Below are 20,576 nucleotides of genomic sequence, written 5' to 3' on the forward strand. Positions count from 1 at the left end.
GGTTTTCTAGTAACCCTCAATTAAATACTAGGTGGCGACTCCAAAAAAAAATCAATTCCAAATAACAGAGAGAGCAAAAACCGCCATCGCCAGGACGGGCCGACGCCGTGCGTGAGTGTTTTCCGACGTGCGACAGAATGGCGACTCCACTGGGGAGGTATTGTTTCTGACAATTTTGGACTAAGCTTTGTGTAATTGATGTGTTTAAATTTTGCTATTCTTGTCTTGTTTTATTTCATCCATGCATTTTTAGAATTGTTTCATGCATCACTTGTATTTATTTTTGAAAGCACACACAAGCCTCTAAGCTAGGTGGGGAGTAGCGGTCTGCCTCATGACTTTCAGTCGGGGTTCAGATTTGTGAAACATCCAACTATGAGCTGAGTGTTTACTCGGTAATGGCGGTCACAGGGTGCCCTGACCATTCCTTGTAAACCCCTATACTGCCTTCATGAGAGGTGGTCACTGGACAGTTCATAGACCTTTTGAGACCAGGTAGAAAACCTACCCATGTTCACATAATCAATAGAACCTGTCCTTAGGTTGTATGTGCTATCATTTATTTGCATTGGGGCGAACCCTTTTTGAAACATCTTGAATTCAAGACTTGTGGGTGACAGAATGATCGTCACTCCGAAAATTTTCATTGTAGAGTTTGGGACAAGAATCAATATTCTTGTTTCATCATACAAAAGTGACGATCATATGTCACCCCTCGAAGGGCGAGCTCATCATATAGATTGCATGTTCATACATTTTTCATGCATGCACCAGAATAAAAAGTGGGTCCCCTATGAGTCTGCATCACCCAATTTTGAGCGAAAAACATGGGAGATAAAAAATGTGCTCGTCGCAGCACTCATTTTCAAAAATAGTTGGAGTCTCTGAACAAAAGCTTGACTCGCCTCTGGCTTACTCGAGCAAATACTAAGAAATGACCATAGGGAAGTTCCTTCCAACTGACCTATCATCTTTGTTCAAACCCCAACAACAACTCAACCCAAAAAAACTGGGGGGCAAACATGATCAAGAGCCTAAACACAATCTGAAGGGGAATTGCACCACCATTACAGAATGGAGCCAGTTCTTGTTCTGCTCAAAAAAAAAAAAAAAAAAAAAAAAAGCTATACCCCTGCTTGATCATGCCTGCAAAAACTTCTTGATTTTTTTCAACCTATCCCAGTTTTTGTCAGTAATTTGGCTCAAAATTCCACAAGATTTTCCTTGTCCAATGAGCCTTTCCTGTAAATAAAATCATGTGTTTTTTTTTTTATTGTGTTCATGCAAATAACATACTGAGCACACCTTTGTACTTACAAAACCACTACACTAAGAATTCTTTGGTGTTTTTCCCTTTCTCCCAAAACCAACCATGACCCCGTGTTTTCACAAGGTTTTTTGGAAATTCAAAGCTTAGTACAGAAAATAGAAATCATGTTGATATTTGTCCGAAACAAACGAGTTTTGAAAATTCGGGTGATTCCTTAGAGAGGTAACCATACACCTAGAAAACCAAAAAAAAACACCATGAAGTGACTCTAAAGCTGAGTTTTGGTTGCATGAATAATGAGAAATCACTATGCATACTCGCATGAAAGCAAGGCTTACCGATCCTAAATGCATGCATTTGAGATGAAGAAAGGCCATCTTTGATAATCCTTTCACAAGGCTGAAATATCTCCTTTGCAGTCCCCTTTTGAGCCTAATAGATTTTTCTTTGAAAAATAACCTTGGCTAGGATCACACCCCACACTGGGGGCAAGTGCAAAAAATCCTTAATGATTGAAAATGCCCAAATAACTCTAGGGGGCATAAAAAGTCTTCAACGATGAAAGTGCCCAAACAATACTGGGGGGCATAAAAGAAAATTCTCAATCAATCGAAGGTGCCCGTACAAAGCTGGGGGGCATGAAGAAAAATCCAAAGGATCAAAAAATTCTGAGCATAAAAAAAAAGCAAATGCAATGATGCTCAAGACCAAATGAAGAAAACAAAGAGAAAGAGCCCAAGCCCAACACTGGGGGGCACCGTGGACCATTTTACAAATCAAATTCCAAGGTCCAGAAATGTATGAAAAAAAGAGTGTGGGATATAAGCACAAGTGATCCTTAGTCTTAAAGTCCCTTAAACACCTTTTGAGCCTACAAATATCCTTTTCTTCATAGCCAATAGCCCAAGCCTACATTACGTGCCTAATCAAGCCCTTTCTGATCAAAAGCAAGCAATCTGGATCGGTAGGCAGTGTTTTCTCATGCGAACTGAATCATTATTCATGCAAATAAAATGAATGCTTTGAAAAATGGTTCTCAATAACCCTTAAATTGAAATTTCAACCTTTTGTGACCAACCAAATGTCACTTCATATTTTTCATCAAAATAAAAACAAAAGGTTTCCATCATTTCTGAAAGCCTCTCCATAGGAATCACTTGAATTTTGTCAGAATGAGTTCTGTTTTGAATCGATGTCAAAATGATTTCTGTATCTGGAATAGCTTTGAAATTCCAAAAATTCATCATGGAAACAATTCCTTGTAAATAACCAGACCTTCCTTCACCTAGCCTCATCCTCAAACCTGATTTGAATACTTGAGGGCATGATCAAGCTAGGGGCAATAAAAAACATCTGGCAGAGCTAGCTCCACGATTTCCTTTCTAAGAAACTATTGGGCAAAATTGGCAACCCTCAAGATAAAAGGGTGGTGGACAAAGAAGTATGATGACATCAAGTCTTTTCTAGGGGTCAAGATCACAAGATATGACTCGAGTAAGCAAGAGCGAGAGGAGCCATCAAAGCTTACTATCAGAGACTCAAACTTTTGAGAAAATCAGAACTCCATGAAGAAAGGAGGACACCATGAAGAAAAGGGGACCTACATTTCTCAGGTAAGTATACATGCATATTGATCATGATGCATAACCTTCATCTTGACAGATTAGTGTTTCACAATCGCCTCCATTTTCGAGTAGGCCTTCGAGCCCTCACCTTTTAGGTAGTGTGTTTTCTAACCTTGCCTCCATTTTTAAGTGGGCTTTCGAGCCCTCACACCTTAGGTAGCGTGTTTTCTAACCATACCTCCTTTTTAGTGGGCCTTCGAGCCCTCACATCTTAGGTAGTGTGTTTTCTAACCTTGCCTCCATTTTTAAGTGGGCCTTCGTGCCCTCACACCTTAGGTAGCGTGTTTTCCAACCCTACTTCCTTTTTCGAGTGGGCTTTCAAGCCCTCACATCTTAGGTAGTGTGTTTTCCAACCCTGCCTCTTTTTAGTGTGCCTCCGAGCCACCAACCATCTTAGGTAGTGAGTTTTCTAACCATACCTCCTCTTTTAAGTGCGCCTTAGAGCCAACAATCACCTTAGGTAGTGTTTTCCGACCATACCTCCTTTTTAATGTGCCTTCGAGCCATCACATCTTAGGTAGTGAGTTTTCTAACCATACCTCCTCTTTTTAAGTGCGCCTTAGAGCCAACAATCATCTTAGGTAGTGTGTTTTCCAACCCTGCCTCTTTTTAGTGTGCCTCCGAGCCACCAACCATCTTAGGTAGTGAGTTTTCTAACCATACCTCCTCTTTTAAGTGCGCCTTAGAGCCAACAATCACCTTAGGTAGTGTGTTTTCCGACCATACCTCCTTTTTAGTGTGCCTTCAAGCCATTAACCATCTTAGGTAGCGTGTTTTCCAACCATACCTCCTTTTAGTGTGCCTTCGAGCCACCAACCACCTTAGGTAGTGTGTTTTCCAACCATACCTCCTTTTTAATGTGCCTTCGAGCCATCACACCTTAGGTAGCGTGTTTTCCAACCCTGCCTCCTTTCTTAGTGTGCCTTCGAGCCATCACACCTTAGGTAGCGTGTTTTCCAACCATACCTCCTTTTAGTGTGCCTTCGAGCCACCAACCATCTTAGGTAGTGTGTTTTCTAACCATACCTCCTTTTAGTGTGCCTTCAAGCCATTAACCATCTTAGGTAGCGTGTTTTCCAACCATACCTCCTCTTAGTGTGCCTTCGAGCCACCAACCACCTTAGGTAGCGTGTTTTCCAACCATACCTCTTTTAAGTGCGCCTTAGAGCCAACAATCACCTTAGGTAGTGTGTTTTCCAACCATACCTCCTTTTTAGTGCGCCTTAGAGCCATTAACCACCTTAGGTAGTGTGTTTTCCAACCATGCCTCCTTTTAGCGCTCCTTCGAGCCATTAACCATCTTAGGTAGTGTGTTTTCTAACCATACCTCCTTTTAGTGTGCCTTCGAGCCACCAACCACCTTAGGTAGCGTGTTTTCCAACCCTGCCTCCTTTTGGAGTGCGCCTTAGAGCCATCAACCACCTTAGGTAGCGTGTTTTCCAACCATACCTCCTTTTTAATGTGCCTTCGAGCCATCACACCTTAGGTAGTGAGTTTTCTAACTCTGCCTTCCTTTTTAATGTGCCTTTGAGCCCTCAACCACCTTAGGTAGTGTGTTTTCCAACCCTGCCTCTTTTTAAGAGCTCCTTCGAGTCCTAACCTTTTAGGTAGTGTGTTTTTCTAACCCTACTTCCTTTCGAGTGCGCTTTCTAACCCTCAAGAGGATTCTTCATTCCTCAACGAGATGAGTCAATCATATCTCATCCTTTTTTCTTCTTTACAACGCTTACTATCTAAAGTCTCTTACAAGACTTTCTACCGTAAGCATTGTAAAGAGGGGGGCAACTGTCATCACCCAATTTTGGGTGATTCCTAAAAAAAAATCAAAAAAATCAAAAAATCAAAAAATCAAAAAATAAAATAAAATAAAGACTGGCAATGCGGAGAAAGCTGACCAAGAAAGGCTGCAAAAATAGGTGAAAATCAAGCTGCAATTTTCGGAAGAATTTCAAGGTCTAATTGTACCCTATTATGCCCAAAAATAGAAAAGTGCAAATTCAAAGGTCAAATTAATTGAGTATTGGACGAATTTGCATAAAAATTAAGCCTAATGACATAATTAAATTTTTAATGGGCCAATTTGATTTAATCATGGGCCAAATTGAATTTTAATTATGTTCAAGAATTAATTCGGGTCCAATTGAAGGAGTTAATTAAGTGCAAGGACTTAATTATACTTTAAGCGGGTCAAAATTAATTGGAGGGCTTAATTGGTGAAAATTAAGTTTGGGAGCCTAATTTGGACTAAATTGAAAAATCAAAGGCCCCAATTTAATTTTTACCAAGTAATTGATTAAAATCAGGGGCCAAATACAAAACTTGAGGGACCAATTTTGAAGCCCGAAAAAATACTCTGCCTATAAATAGCCTTCAATTTCAGCTAAGAAGGGGGGGCATTTTTGACAACAAAAAAAAGAGAAAAAATCTAACCCTAACAAACTTAATCTTCTCCTCTCCTGAGGCAGCCGCCGCCCCCCTTTCCCTTTGTTTTTTTTACAGATTTTTCCTTCTTCTGGCCGGCCAAGGAAACCAAGCACCCCCATTCCCCTTTGTTTTCCTTCTTCAGCCGGTTTCCCCATTTTCTTCTTCTTTTCCAGCGGCGGCTCCCTTCTCTCCTTCGCCCACAGTTCGGTCTCCTTCCCTCAAACCGGCAGCGCTGAGCCACCCAACAGCCTCCACAGCGGCAGCCCCGTTGTCCTCTTATCAGTCTCCTCTCAGCTCCACCACAGACCAGCCAAGACCGGTCATCCCTTTCAACTGGTCGGTCGCAGATCCACCCGCCATCAACGACCCAACAGCGGCCAGCAGCGAACCCGACCGTCGCTGCTACCACCAGGAGGGGAGATCTCAGCACCGCCATCCTCTCCATAGAACCTGCCGGTCACCTGAACTGAAGGAGAGGGAGACGCAACAGCAACAAAAGAACAGATCTGCCGATCTAAAGGAAAAGAGGGAGGCAGATTCAACGACCCGAAAACCTGTGATTGTTTGTGTTTTCTCTTGTCTTTGCAGGTCACCGACAGTACGGACGGGAAGAGGAGAAGGAGACGATCCCGATCCACCAGCTTGCTGGTCTTCACCGGCGGTGGTGCGTGGACCCACGCGCCGCTAGTGGCGGTGGCGCGTTGGAACACGCGCCGCCAGCTGTGCCTGCGTCCAATTCCTGTGCAGAAGGGTTCCTTTGCAATTTCTGGAGTTTTGGGGGACTGATTTGTAAATTTTGTTTAATTTTGAATATTCTGTAATTTGTATTATGGATGTAAAAAAGAAAAAAAAAAGAAAACAGAAAACAGAAGAAGAAAAAATATAATATAATAAAAAATGTGTGTTTGTGTTTGTATTTTTTATTATGTTATTGAATTATAAAAAAAAACAAGAATGCATGTTTGTATTTATTTCAGGAATCTTTTTACAATGAGACGGCAAAAGAATAAAGAAGGATTTAATATTTTGATTGGATCACGGTGTAGAAGTACAAACTTGTATGGAAGTTGTATTTCTAAAATCCGATGAAAAGACAAAATTTTTAAAACTTCTTAACACATCAAAGCCACGAAGCAGCTTACCTCAGGTAGGGTGTGTTAGGGGTGCTAATACCTTCCCTAACCACAATCAGTCCCTTACCCGCGAATCTCTGATGAGACCAGTCAACTCGGGTTTTCTAGTAACCCTCAATTAAATACTAGGTGGCGACTCCAAAAAAAAATCAATTCCAAATAACAGAGAGAGCAAAAACCGCCATCGCCAGGACGGGCCGACGCCGTGCGTGAGTGTTTTCCGACGTGCGACAGTGACCACCATTTTCTGGATAATCTTCTTGAGGTTCTTGTTAGCTGCTTCGACTGCCCCATTCATCTTTGGTCTATAAGGGGAAGAGTTGAGATGCTTAATCTTCCATTTGGTGCACAATTCGTCAATCAGCTTCCCATTGAAATTCTGGGCGTTGTCAGTTACCAACATTGCTGGCAAACCATAACGACAGACCAAATCCTTTTCAATAAATCTCTTGACTACTTTCTATGTTACATGGGCATAAGAGTTGGCTTCTACCCATTTGGTGAAGTAGTCGATGGCCACCAAAATGAATCTATGCCCATTGCTTGCTTTGGGGTTGATTGGCCCTATAACATCCAAACCCCACATATCAAAAGGCCAAGGCGAGATCATATTGAACAGAGGTGCCGGAGGTGCATTTATTTTGTCGCCATATATTTGACACTTATGGCATTTCCTCACATAGTCTACACAATCTCTCTCCATGGTCAACCAGAAGTATCCAGCCCTTTGAATTTGTTTCGCCATTGTATGCCCATTAGCATGTGTAGCACAGATCCCCTCATGGACTTCTTTTAATGCTTGTTCAATCTCATTTTCATTCAAACATCTTAGCAGAGTCCCATCAAATGACCTTTTATATAAGATTTCCCCATCCAAGTAAAAACCCATAGTCATTCTTCTCAAAGTCTTTTCATCTGTTTTGGAAATCCCTTCAGGATATTCTCGATGCTGGAGAAACTCTTTGATATCATTGTACCATGGTTTCCCATCTGGAGATTCTTCAATGAAGTAACAATGGGCTTGAAAGCTTCGGGCCTCGATATTTATTGGTTGTATCATGCTTTTATCATCAATTTGTGTCATCGAAGCTAAGGTTGCTAAGGCATCAGCAAACTGATTCTTATCTCTGCTTACATGGGTGAATTTGATTTCTTCAAATTCATCGGCTAACTTCAAGAGATAACTTTGATACAACTTCAACTTCTCATCCTTGGTTTGCCATTCACCTTTGACCTGGCAGATGATTAGTAAGGAATCCCCAAAGACCTCGAGCTTATTGGCTTTAAGTTCCAGAGCAGCCTCCAGGCCAATGATGCAGGCTTCGTACTCGGCAGTGTTATTGGTACATTCAAATAGTAACCTTGTTGAAACGGGATACTGCTTATTTTCTGGGGAAATCACTATAGTTCCAGCTCCATTCCCCGATACATTTACTGCCCCATCAAAGTAGAGGGTCCACTGATCGTTTTCCCCACTTTCATTCTCGACTACTATCACATCTTCATCTGGGAGGTCAAAGTTTAGTGGCTCATAGTCCTCCATGGCATGATCTGCAAGATGATCGGCAATTATGCTTCCTTTTACCGCTTTTCTTGTCATAAAGACAATGTCATATTCCGCCAACAACACTTGCCACCTTGCTATTCTACTTGACAGGTAAGGCTTTTCACAAATATACTTGAGCGGGTCTAACTTTGAAATCAACCAGGTTGTGTAGTATAGCATATATTGCCGGAGTCTTTTGGCACTCCAAACCAAGGCACAACACAACCTCTCAATTGTTGTATATCTCGACTCACAGTCATTGAATTTTTTACTCAAGTAGTAGATGGCTTGCTCTTTCCTTCCTGACTCATCATGTTGCCCCAACACGCAGCCCATAGCTGTTTCTGTTACTGTCAAATACAGGATCAAAGGCCTCCTCGGTGTTGGCGGTACTAGTAATGGTGGGTTCTGCAAGTACCTCTTTATTTTATCGAAGGCTTCTTGACAATCGTCATCCCATACTCCAGGATTTTTCTTTCTGAGCAAACGAAAGATTGGTTCACAAGTCAGCGTCAACTGGGATATAAATCGAGCTATGTAATTCAGGCGCCCGAGAAAACTTCGTACTTCCTTTTCTGTTCTAGGAGCAGGCATCTCCTGGATAGCTTTAGCTTTATCAGGATCAACTTCTATTCCTCGACCACTCACAATGAAGCCCAATAATTTTCCTGTTTTCACCCCGAATGAGCATTTTGCAGGGTTCAACTTTAGCTGGAATTTTCGAAGCCTTTCAAAAAGTCTTCTTAACACATGCACATGATCTTCCTCCTTCTTTGATTTTGCAAGTATGTCATCCACATAAACTTCCACTTCTTGGTGCATCAAATCGTGGAATAGGGTAACCATTGCTCTTTGATATGTGGCTCCAGCATTCTTCAATCCGAATGGCATTACTTTATAGCAAAACGTTCCCAACGGTGTGACAAAAGTGGTCTTCTCTTTATCTTCTTCAGCCATCCTAATTTGATTATAACCAGAGAATCCATCCATAAAAGAATATGTAGCATTTCTTGCAGCATTATCAACGAGAATGTCTATATGGGGCAAAGGAAAATCATCTTTTGGGCTCGCCTTGTTCAAATCTCTATAGTCCACACACACCCGAATCTTCCCATCCTTTTTCGGGACTACGACCACATTAGCTACCCATTGTGGATATTGGACTACCTCTAGAAACCCTGCATCCCACTGTTTTCGTATCTCGGACTTTACCTTGAGTAACATGTCCGGGCGCATTCGTCTGGTTTTCTGCTTAATTGGCTTGCTCCCTTCGATTAAGGGAATCTTGTGTACAACTATGTCAGTGTCTAGACCAGGCATGTCGGCATAAGTCCAGGCAAAAACATCTACATACTCGTGTAATAGAGAGACTAGTCTATTTCTTTCTTCAGTTGTGACAAGAGTGCCAATCTTTAATTCCTTACTATCTTGTTCATCTCCGACATTAATGACTTCTAGTTTCTCACTGGCCGGTTCCCAGGCTTTTTCTGAATTTTCTACCAGCTTAGTAAACTCCTTTAAATCTTCCTCTTCCCATTCTTCATCATCTATTGCAATCATATTATCAAAGTTTGGCCAATTATTCTTAGTGCAATGATTTTGTGGATTGATGGAACTTTCAGAATTCCTGAAAGTGTAAGGCGTGCTCGTGTAAGAGTGATTCGTGAAAAGATAGAAAAAATGCAAGCACGCGATTGGACACAAGAAAATGCATGATCTCATTAAAACAAAAGTGCTTGGTTAACATTGAAAATTCTTGTGGTATCATGAGCTAAAAATACCGACAAGATCAGCACAAGTCAAAACAAGGCAAACAAGTTCGAGCATTATCAAACAAGAACAATTACTTTTTAAACACAATAGGAGCAGGCTCCATCTTCCAGTTCTGGTACACCTCCCCTTCAGCCAATCTTCGCACGAAAAATCTAGCAGGAGGTTCATCAATGGTGTGAATGGAGAGCTGTGGCAAAACCTCATCCTTTATCTCCAGATCCGCTTCCTCCATTCGTTTTTCTTCTTGGCTCTCCAAGGTATTGATGTGAAGATCCGCTATGCCAGATCTAATCACTTCTGCAGCCCTTGGGAAAGACACTCGGAGTGGTGGGATGACAAATTCTTCTTCTTCTGGCTCTCTTCCTTCAATTCTCGCCATTCTTGCTTCTCTTTTAACCTGAGTGACCCGCTTGTAATCGTCTTTTTTGGGCTTATATCCAAGCCTAAATCTTTGATTTGCATAGTTTGGCTTGATCAGGCTAGGCATTCTAGTCTCAAGATTACATTGAAAAGGAACCCCATTCTTTAAAAAGCATTTGGCAACCATCTTTGCCGCTTCTGGGATTTGAGGCTTTCTCAGCACTGTTCCTTCAGGAACCCATTCTGCATTCACAATTTCAAAAGCATGAATATTCCCATCTCTACAATCTTCTGCTTCAATAAAAGGTACGACCACATTTCTTATCATGGAAACCGTCTCTTCGGCTTTGACAGTTATAAGCATTCCGTTCATGATATACTTCAAGCATTGGTGCAATGAAGAAGCCACTGCTCCAGCTGTATGAATCCATGGCCTTCCTAATAATATACTGTAAGATGGATGAATGTCCATTACTTGTAATGTTATCAAGAACATCTGTGGTCCCACATATAGCTCTACTTCTAGGGTCCCAATGATCGGCCTTGGCGAACCATCATATGCTCTCGCCATCAAGGTGCTAGGCTTCATGTGTGACTCATCGACAGGCATTTCTTTCAACATATGCATTAGTAGCACGTTCAATGCAGAACCATTATCAATGAGCACCTTTCCGATCAGAATATCCTTGCAACGCACCGTAATGTATAACGGCTTGTTGTGCCCAGTACCATCAGGACTCAATTCATCTTCTGTGAAGTATATATAATTTGAGGCTTGGATTCTTCCCACTAAATGTTCCATGGTTTCTTGATTGATGTCTTGAGGAACATATGCTTCATTCAGTACTTTTTGTAAAGCCTTTCTATGTGGCTCAGAGCTTAGAATCAGAGAAAATAACGATATTCTGGCTGGTGTTTTCTTGAGCTGTTCAACAACACTATATTCACTGTGTTTCATCAGCTTTAGGAATTCGTTGGTTTCCTCTTCCGTGACAGGTTTGTTTATTTCTTCAGTTACGTCAGCCCCTTCTTTTCCTTTAGCCTTTCTTTGTTTTTCCAACTCTTCCGGGGTGAAACATCTGCCGCTACGGGTCAAACCCCCAGTTTCTGCTTGAAAGATAGGCGGTTGTGGAGTGCTTTTGAAAGAGTACCCATAGTCGTGAGGTAAAGCACTATAGTTCCCTTTATGTTCCACTACTGGTTTGGACAAGACCAATCTGGGTGGCTTTCCGGTAGTGAATTGCACTCGACACACCTCTTTCTTTGGTGCCTCCATCATGAACACCTCTTCATTCGTTGCTTTCTCAATTCGCAACATCCCTCGACTCATCATTTGCATCACTTTTTTATGAAAGCCCTCGCAATGGCTGATCACGTGGCCTTTTTCATTATGAAGTTCACAACATTTCTCGCTACCCTCTTTATACCTTGCATCTACCATCATTTGGTAGATCCTATCCATTGACACCTTTAAGATTTTTGAGTGTCCCTCTTCTAACATGTTTACAGACCCACTACCCGAAGCATGATTGGGTAGAGGGTTTGCATTGACACTAGGGGTATCTTCAAATGCTATCCATCCTGCTTTGATCAGTTGCAGAAGTTTCCTCCTAAAGGCATTGCAAGTATGGATGCTGTGTCCAGCTATACCGGCATGGTATTCGCAAGTGAGATCCGGTTTATACCAGCTGGGGTAAGGTGGTTGGAGGGGTACCAAAGGCACAGGGACTACCTGCCCAATGCTTAGCAGCTTTTGGTACATCTCATTTAGGGGTAACGGTAATGGAGGCAATTGTTCTGAGGTTCTTCAGTAGTTTATGTTGGGGAAACTTTCAGCTTGGTTTTTTACTTGGTGGCTTTGGGGTTCAAGTCTTTTGGCTGGACTTGGAAAGTTGAAGTTGGTGTTGGCAACTTGGGGTGAAGAGGATTGAGGGCTATATGTTTGGAAAGGCCCTTTCTTACTTCTGTAACTACTTTCGACATGGTCGATCTCTCTCTTCTTCGCTCCGAAACCTTTTTTCTCCACAGGTGCAGAGATTCTTCCACTCTTTACTCCTTGTTCTATTCGTTCAGCCACGGCCACAGAATCCGTGAATTGTTGGGCCGAACTACCCATCACGTGTTCATAGTATGGCGCTTTTAGCGTGTTAGCAAACAGAGCAACCATTTCCTTTTCCAGGAGAGGGGGGTGGACTTGTGCTGCCAAATCTCTCCATCTTTGAGCATACTCTCTTATGCTTTCTTTATCTCCTTTCTCCAAGTTAGACAAACTGGTTCTGTCAGGAGCAATATCCATGTTGTATTTATATTGCTTGATGAAAGCATCCATGAGGTCCTTCCATGTATGGATCCTGGTATTATCTAACCTCATATACCAACTCAATGCCGCTCCACTCAAGCTGTCTTGGAAGAAATGCATTAGTAGTTTTTCATCGTGAACTACTTCTGTCATTTTGTTGCAATAAGATTTGAGATGGGTAACAGGGCATTGAGTGCCGGTGTATTTGATAAATTCCGGAACTTGAAATTTCTTTGGTACCACCACATTAGGGACTAAACACATTTCCACCGCTCGCACAGGGTCATATAAGTCTATTCCCTCAATGGCCCTAATCCTGGCCTCTAGTGCTGCCATCTTGTCTTGATCAAGATCCTCAGAGGGCTTAGTTTTGTGGGACTCATTAATGAATGCATCCATGACAATTGGTACTGGTGTTGGTACAGGTGGTACGGGTGTTGGCGACTGCATAAAAACTGGATTGTGTTGGGGCTCCTGTGCATGTCCTCCCATTACCTCTTCAGGATGGTTTGTTGGGAGAGGAGCGGGCCTAGCTGAAGGACCTTCACCCGAGGTATTCCTTAGTACTTGCTCGAGTAAGCTGGTAAGGCGAGCCACACTGTCTTTTAAAGAGTCCAACTCTTCTTGGAAATGAGCCTCACGGTAAGCACGTGCTTCATCTTCCATGTTCCTTGCTCGAAGTCGAGTGTGGTAAGTTCTTTGGGGACCTATATTTTTTGACCTGGCGTATGCATGTGTGTTATAATGAATGAATGTATAAACATGAATGCAAATGCATGCGTATGGATTAAAGAGCTAATCCATGACTTCCTTTGCCAAATACAGGTAACATCCGAAATCTGATACCCACAAAGAGGTTTTACCCAATTCCATTGATTGATTAAATTCCATACACCTTATGAAAGTTCCAAAATAGACATAGTGCAAAGTGGTTCATACAAAGTGTCTTCATTCAAATGATACCCCTCTATTGGCCACAATCCTGATGAAAGAGGAAACTTCATTCAAATATTCCTCGTATCTATGGCGGTTGTTGGCAATCCTGGCAGCCTTTGCTCGTAGCTCATTTGCCTTTCTAGCCACCATGTCGATTAATCTATCAGTTTGTTCAATCTTGTAATGGAACACGGTGTTATCTTGAAGCAATGTTCCATTGCTGGCGGCTAATGTTTCATTGTTTGTCTCCAAAATTCGAACCATCTTTTCCAACTGTTGAATCTGATTTCTGGCCCTTTGCATTTCTTCCTTTTCTATATCCAGCTCGGCTACCTTAGTGTTTAGTTGTGCATCGAAACTGTTGATATGGCCTTGCCATTCTTCAAACTGTTCTTGCATTTCATTTGCTTCTTCCTCTCGGGACTCAAGCTCGGCTTTCATTGCAGACATCCGGTTTCTCATACCATTTATCTTGTCCAGGTATCCCTTCATCTCTGACTCAGCTACCCTTCTTGCCGCTCCCTCATCTTCAGCTTGCAACTGATATCGAGCCCTTAACCTTTTTTCTTCTTTGAGGGCGAGATCAGCCAATTTGCTCTTCTCTTTTTCAGCCTCCCATTTTGATTTATACTGGTCCCTTTCTTTCTTCAAGGAAGCTATTGTTTCTTTGCTGGCAGTCTTTTTACTTTCCGAGGCCTTTTTTAGACTTGTCAATTCTTGCTCCACTATTACGTGTTTTTTTACCAACTCGTCATTCTTGGCCTTCCCTTCATTCAGTTGCTGATTTGCTTCATGCTGGTTCTTCTTTAACTTAACAATCTGCTCATCTCTTTCCTTCAACTGTCGATCCAGAGAGGCCTTCATCTTTTCTTCTTTCAAAAGTTGGTCTTCCAAGAATCTTTGATGTTTTTTACTATTACCGAGCTCAATCCTCAACTTATCCAGCTCTTCTCGAAGATCCTCCTCATTGTTGACCCTTTTTCTTTTCAGCTCCAACGTCGCAGACGACTTGTCTTAGGCTTTTCTTTGCTCTTTTGCCTCTTGAAGTATCTTAGATGAACTGCCACCCCTCCATATCAAATATGCAGGGCTAACAGAGCACTCTTTTTTATGCTCTTCCTTAAAGACCAAAACAGGATGCTTCCAGTCATTTCTGATGGTGTCTAACATATCCAAAGAGCTAGCTTCTTTAAACAGACCAGTATATTCGGCTACTGCCCAAGTTCTTGGCACGTGTTGTACACCTCCAAACTGTCTAGCTACTAATGAGGGTGAGTAGCTGATATATCCAGTTAAGCCGATCAAAGGAACCCATGCCTTGTCGCCACAACTCATGAGGTAAGATGAACCACTTACCCAAGGAGCTTTCCATCTGAAATTAGTTTGGGGAAGTTCTCGGTATTTTTCTACCCATGCCTTTTCATCCAAATCATTCCATTCTTCAGCTAGCACCAACTCAAGAGGCCTCATGTTAAACCACCAGAAATTATTGAAGACTTCTTTTGATGCTTCCAAGTGGCTTACTATCCACATGAATAAGAGAGGGATACAGCATCGCATTGCCCCTTTCCCATGTAATCTGCAATGGTTCAACGATAGGAAAGTTTCAGCTAAGATAGCTGAAGTAGGGTTATTCTTTACCTCTTCAAATTCAAAGAAGGCGTTAGCAGCTTCAATGCTGATAATTCCAGCGGCTTCTGAAGGAAACAGAACCAACCCAAAGATGGCAAAAGCAATTATCTGATATCTTTCTTCACCCAACTTCCCTTCTTCCTTATCTGTCTTCATCTTATTCTCGATCATCTTCCATTTGAACCCTCCATTGGATATCCTGTATCGGTCAACTGGATCTAAATGTAGAAGTTTGGCGACTGCTGTAACTGTATTCTCAATTCTTTGTCTGAAGTATACTTTGCAGGGATCATTGGGAAAACTTAGAATCTGAGCATACTCCTCAAGAGTAGGAGTCATATCAATATCCCCAAAGGTGAAACATCTGTAGTTTGGATCCCAGAAATGCATTAAGGCTTTGACCGCTGAAATCTGAATATGCATTTTTATTAGATGAGCAATTCTTCCATACTTCTTCTCAAACAGGTTCTCATCAATATATCCCAGAAGAGGAGCCAACTTCTTTATGGTGTCTACGGAATAATGCACTTTGGTTATGTGTGGTAATTCTTCAACCTTGGTTCTTGGGCAATCCCCTTCAACTACTTGCATCATCTCAGATTTTTCCCCATATTCCGAAAAGGTAAGGGAAGTCATGGTCTTAGCTCAAAAAAAATCCTGTAAAGTTTAGAAAAAAATCTAGGTTATTATATGAGGGATAAGTTTTCTAGCTGGTCTCAAAAAGGTCTATGAACTGCCCAGTGACCACCTTACGTGAAGGCAGTATAGGGGTTTCACCAATTAAGCCCCAAATAAAATTAATTTGACTCATTTAAAGTATAATTAAGTCCTTGCACTTAATTAATTCCTTCATCTGGACCTAAATTAATTTTTAAACATAATTAAAATTTAATTTGGCCCATGATTAAATCAAATTGGCCCATTAAAAATTTAATTATGTCATTAGACTTAATTTTTATGCAAATTCGTCCAACACTCATTTAATTTGACCTTTAAATTTGCACTTTTCTATTTTTGGGCACAATGGGGCGCCAATAATTCCTTCATCTGGACCTAAATTAATTCTTAAACATAATTAAAATTTAATTTGGCCCATGATTAAATCAAATTGGCCCATTAAAAATTTAATTATGTCATTAGACTTAATTTTTATGCAAATTCGTCCAACACTCATTTAATTTGACCTTTAAATTTGCACTTTTCTATTTTTGGGCACAATGGGGCGCCAATAGGTCTTGAATCTCCTTCAAAAATTGCGACTTGGTTTCCCGGCCTATTTTGGCAGTCTTTCTTGATCAACTTTCTCCACATTGTCAGCCTTTATTTTATTTTTTCATTTTGATTTTTTTTATTTTGAGAGAAAAGGGAATTTTGGGGAAACATCCAAAATTGGGTGATGACAGGATGCCTGAGCACAAACCAGTAGTCATCATCAAAACACATGTATCTATTAGCATTGGATGGAAATATACCTTAGATAGTTTCATGCCATTTGCTTAGACGAATATGTTGAATGTTGGAATGTATCTGTTGTTTATGTGGTAGTTAGTGTAATTGTGCGGGCGGTATATATAGACGGATTAGAAACGGAGGGAGTGTTGGGTATACGACCAAAGTCCCACATTGGCTAGAAATGGGGAGGATCATGGGTATATAAGGATGGACAAATATCTCCATTGATATGAGACCTTTTGGGTATAGCCCAAGAGCAAATCCATGAGGGCTTAGACCCAAAGTGGACAATATCATACCAATGTGGAGATAAGTGGTGTCCATAGTCCTTACAAGTGGTATCAGAGCCAGGCCCCGGAGTTAGCCATGATGGATGAATCCTCGGAATGCCGAATAGAAGGTGGTGGGCCCCCAATCACGATGTAATTCATGGATCAGCTCTATTGGATAGGCGGTGTGCTCCCTTCATGGACGTGTCCTGATCCCAACACGGTGAAGAGGAGTTGACCTAGAAAGAGAAAACTCTCAAGTCAGGTAGTGCTCTCCGGATGCTTCATGGACGTGTCCTGAACCCAACACGATGAAGTAGAGAATGAAGAATCCTGGTTGGTTGAGAGTGGACGGATGAATGATCGGTTTGAGGGGAGGCTCGGTGGTCCTTTGTTCGAGGGGAGGATTGTTGGGTATACGACCAAAGTCCCACATTGGCTAGAAATGGGGAGGATCATGGGTATATAAGGATGGACAAATATCTCCATTGGTATGAGGCCTTTTGGGTATAGCCCAAGAGCAAATCCATGAGGGTTTAGATCCAAAGTGGACAATATCATACCAATGTGGAGATAAGTGGTGTCCATAGTCCTTACAGGGAGGTACATATAGACAGATCAAGAAAAAACTTTCCCTTTCTTTGCGAGTTCTAGTAACGAGAGATTTTTTTTTTTATCAACCTTTTAAAACCCTTCAAAAGCCTTCTTTTCTTTAAGTTACTCCAATGTTAGAGGGTTCTGGAGGAAAACCTTATTATTTTATGAGTATGCTTTTAATTATTTGTGAAAATTTTCTTAATAAGGGAATTAAATCCTAAACTAACATAAATTCAATTTGTGCAAAACATTATTATTCCCTCGAAAAAAAAATGATTAAGTATTTTACCTTCCATTTTCTTTCCCTTGTTTATTTCAAATATCCAAACAATGAGAAGAAAAAGTTATTTATCATACTGGAAGAAAAACGTGCAAAATATTGCAATCCGATAAAGACAAGAAACTTTTTTGATATTGATAAAAAATTACATTACATCTGTTATTGTACGAAAAACGTGCAGTATAAACTTTGATAATGCAATCCAAAAATTTATATGTCATGGACCACTACAGCCAGCGCATATGACAATCAAGTATTGTCTCAGACTTATCGTAAGAAATAAAGAAGGATTTCTTACGTAGTTGCAAACAAAATTTATCATATATTGAATTGTTCATTGAATGGAATATATTCCCTGTTCGCATATAGTACGTGTGAGTTTTTATAAGATTTATCGCCACAAAAAAAGATTTCTTGCGTGTTAATTACTAGATGATAAAACTTGAGTGGTACATGTATTATTGATATAAAGAGACTTGCAAGAGTGTTAAATATAGTGATAGATGGAACACAATTTGGATTAATTTCATATTAAAAACGATAAGAAAAACTTAGATTATTATGGTAATAAGAGAATTTTGCAAGGCGTTTGAGTGTGTCCTCACTCATCACTGATATTGGTGTCTTTTGTCAATTTGATAAAATAATGAACGGAAAGAATTCCATATGAAACCTTGACTTGTAAGGGAAGTGATCAGAGTGTTTTCGAACGAAGAAAGATTTTCTTCAAAGGTGGAATATAGGCTTTAGAAATATAGGACTCCATGTAATTCGCATATAGTGGCTGTGAAATTTTCTATTTCAATATATATATTTTCTTGATAATGGTAGAAAAACCTATCAAACTGGAAGAAAAACGTGCAATAATGCAATTCAATAAGGACAAGAAACTTTGTTTATTGACCCAATACATTGAAGTATATATTCATTGAATGGAATAAAAATATACATATTTGAAGTCCTCTGTACTTAGTATTTTGATTGTCTTACCAATTCTGTGCAAATTTAAGCTTTTTTTTGTTTTTTGGTAGGTGATATATACTTGAGTAATGGAATCGAAAGGAGGAAGATGGGACTAAAAAACAAGGACTGGACACAGAACATGTTGTGCCCTGGCTCAAAAGAAGTTGTGCCCAACTCAAAGAAAGTTGTGCCCCGGAACAACTTTAATATTAGATAATATTAATATTTTTCAAATTTTTAATCTGCCTTTTATTCCCTCAATACCTACTATCTATTCAGAGAAATTCTATTTACAACCGTTCTTTTATTTTTCAAAACAGTTTTTTAATTAAATTATTTTTCAAACCTTAAATTGAAAGAAATAATCGTATTCTAGGAAAAAGAACAAAACAATAGGAACATATACGGGAAAATACTCTCAATCTCTATGTCAATGACATTTAAACTTGAGAAACTCTGAACTAATTCATACCAATAGATGCTTTCTTCAGCTTTATGCTAGTTCTTTAGCTTCCCTTTTGATTGTTTTTTTGTTTTAAAAATATTTTTGAAAAAAATATTTATTTTTTATTTATTTTAAATTAATATTTTTTAGTATTTTCAGATTATTTTAATATACTGATGTCAAAAATTATTTTTAAAAAATAAAAAATATATATATTATTTTTATATATTTCTGAGTAAAAAATATTTTAAAAAGCAATCGTTATTACACTTTCAAATACCTTGTTTCCTTGGCACGAACCAATATACTTTGTACATCCAAGGTCAATTATTTCTTTGGTAACAGGGTATAAGGTTAGTTAATATTTAGCTTAGTTATTTCGAAATTTTACTTGTATAGATATTAATTTAACTAAATGTTTAAATTATATGATGAGGTGATCACCGTCTGATCACAAAAACAAAAGAGAGAAGAAGAGTCCCTCTACCCTACCCCCAATTGATCCTCCTCCTCCTTTCTATCCATCAAACCTCAATCTCATCATATCCTTACACAACATTCTACATATTCATATACTTGTAAAACCAATTTAAGCCTATGTTCTTGTGAAGAGAAAAAAAAAAAAAAAAAAGGTAGTCCGCAGGATTAATAGCAGTCAATGTAAAAAAATTTTGTTTTTTGTTTCCTCTCCTTCTATTTTAGATGGTCGGCGGTTGTTGGGGGAGCTGTCGGTGGTGGTCGCTGCGTTGACGGTCTTCACTCCTATTGGTGGCAGCGGTGGTCGGCTGGTTCTCGGCTGGAAATGGCGCTGGATCTGTGGGCGCCGCCGTGTCGGGGCTGCCGCTGGAGGGCAGATCTGCAGCTGCTGTGTTCGGGGCTTCGGTGTGGAGGAGCCTGCTGCTGTGTGGCTTGGTGGAGGGCGATTTGTGAGGGAGGAGCTGGAGAAGGAAGGCTTTGTTGGGTGCTGCCGGATGAAGAAGGCGTCGCTGCGGCTGGAGAAGGGAGCAGCTGAGAGAGAGGATCTGTGGAAGAAGGCTGGGTCGGCCGGCTGTTGGCTTTGTTTCTTCAGTTTTAGTCGGGGAAGGGAGAGTCTGTGGAGGCTGGCTTGCAGAGGTGGAAGGTCCAGTGGTGGTGGCTCAGGCGAAGAAGGAAGGAACGGCGTCAGGCAGGAAGTCTGTGTCGGTTTGGGTGAGAACTTGAGGAAGTGGGGGGGAAGGAGGAGCTGCTGTGTTTGGGCTGTTTAGGTATGGCTGGGAAAGGGAAGGTCTGAAAAATGGGGGAAGGTGAGAGGCGATCTGCTGAGAGGAAAGGAGAAGAGGCAGTGTTGAGGGGGGCTGCTCCGGTTTGTGGGGAAGGAGGGTCAGCGGCCCTCGGGGAAGGAGCTGTGAGGAGAAGATAAAAAACCAAATGGGGGGTGGGGGGCTGGCCAGCCGGCGGCTTGGAGAAGAGATAGATTTAGGGTTTTGTTTTTATAGGTAAAATGTTGCATGGATTTCAAAATTGGTCCCTCAACTTTCTTTTTTTTTTTTTGTAAATTTGATTTTTCTTAATTTTTTTGTATTTTTTGAAAAC

General features: G+C 40.7%; 1 protein-coding gene across 1 annotated transcript; it reads right to left on the minus strand.

Annotated features, from left to right (window-relative positions):
• Positions 1 to 13,378: 13,378 nt before the first annotated feature.
• On the minus strand, positions 13,379 to 14,230 carry LOC133671440 (uncharacterized). The gene has a single exon (XM_062092210.1). It carries the CDS (start codon positions 14,228 to 14,230, stop codon positions 13,379 to 13,381), a length of 852 nt encoding a protein of 283 aa, XP_061948194.1.
• Positions 14,231 to 20,576: the final 6,346 nt, after the last annotated feature.

This window comes from Populus nigra, chromosome 13 (assembly GCF_951802175.1).
Source record: "Populus nigra chromosome 13, ddPopNigr1.1, whole genome shotgun sequence".
Taxonomy (NCBI): domain Eukaryota; kingdom Viridiplantae; phylum Streptophyta; class Magnoliopsida; order Malpighiales; family Salicaceae; genus Populus; species Populus nigra.

Coding starts and splice junctions, on each gene's coding strand:
- LOC133671440 (XM_062092210.1), bottom strand. CDS start 14,230: ATGAAGGCCTCTCTGGATCGACAGTTGAAGGAAAGAGATGAGCAGATT.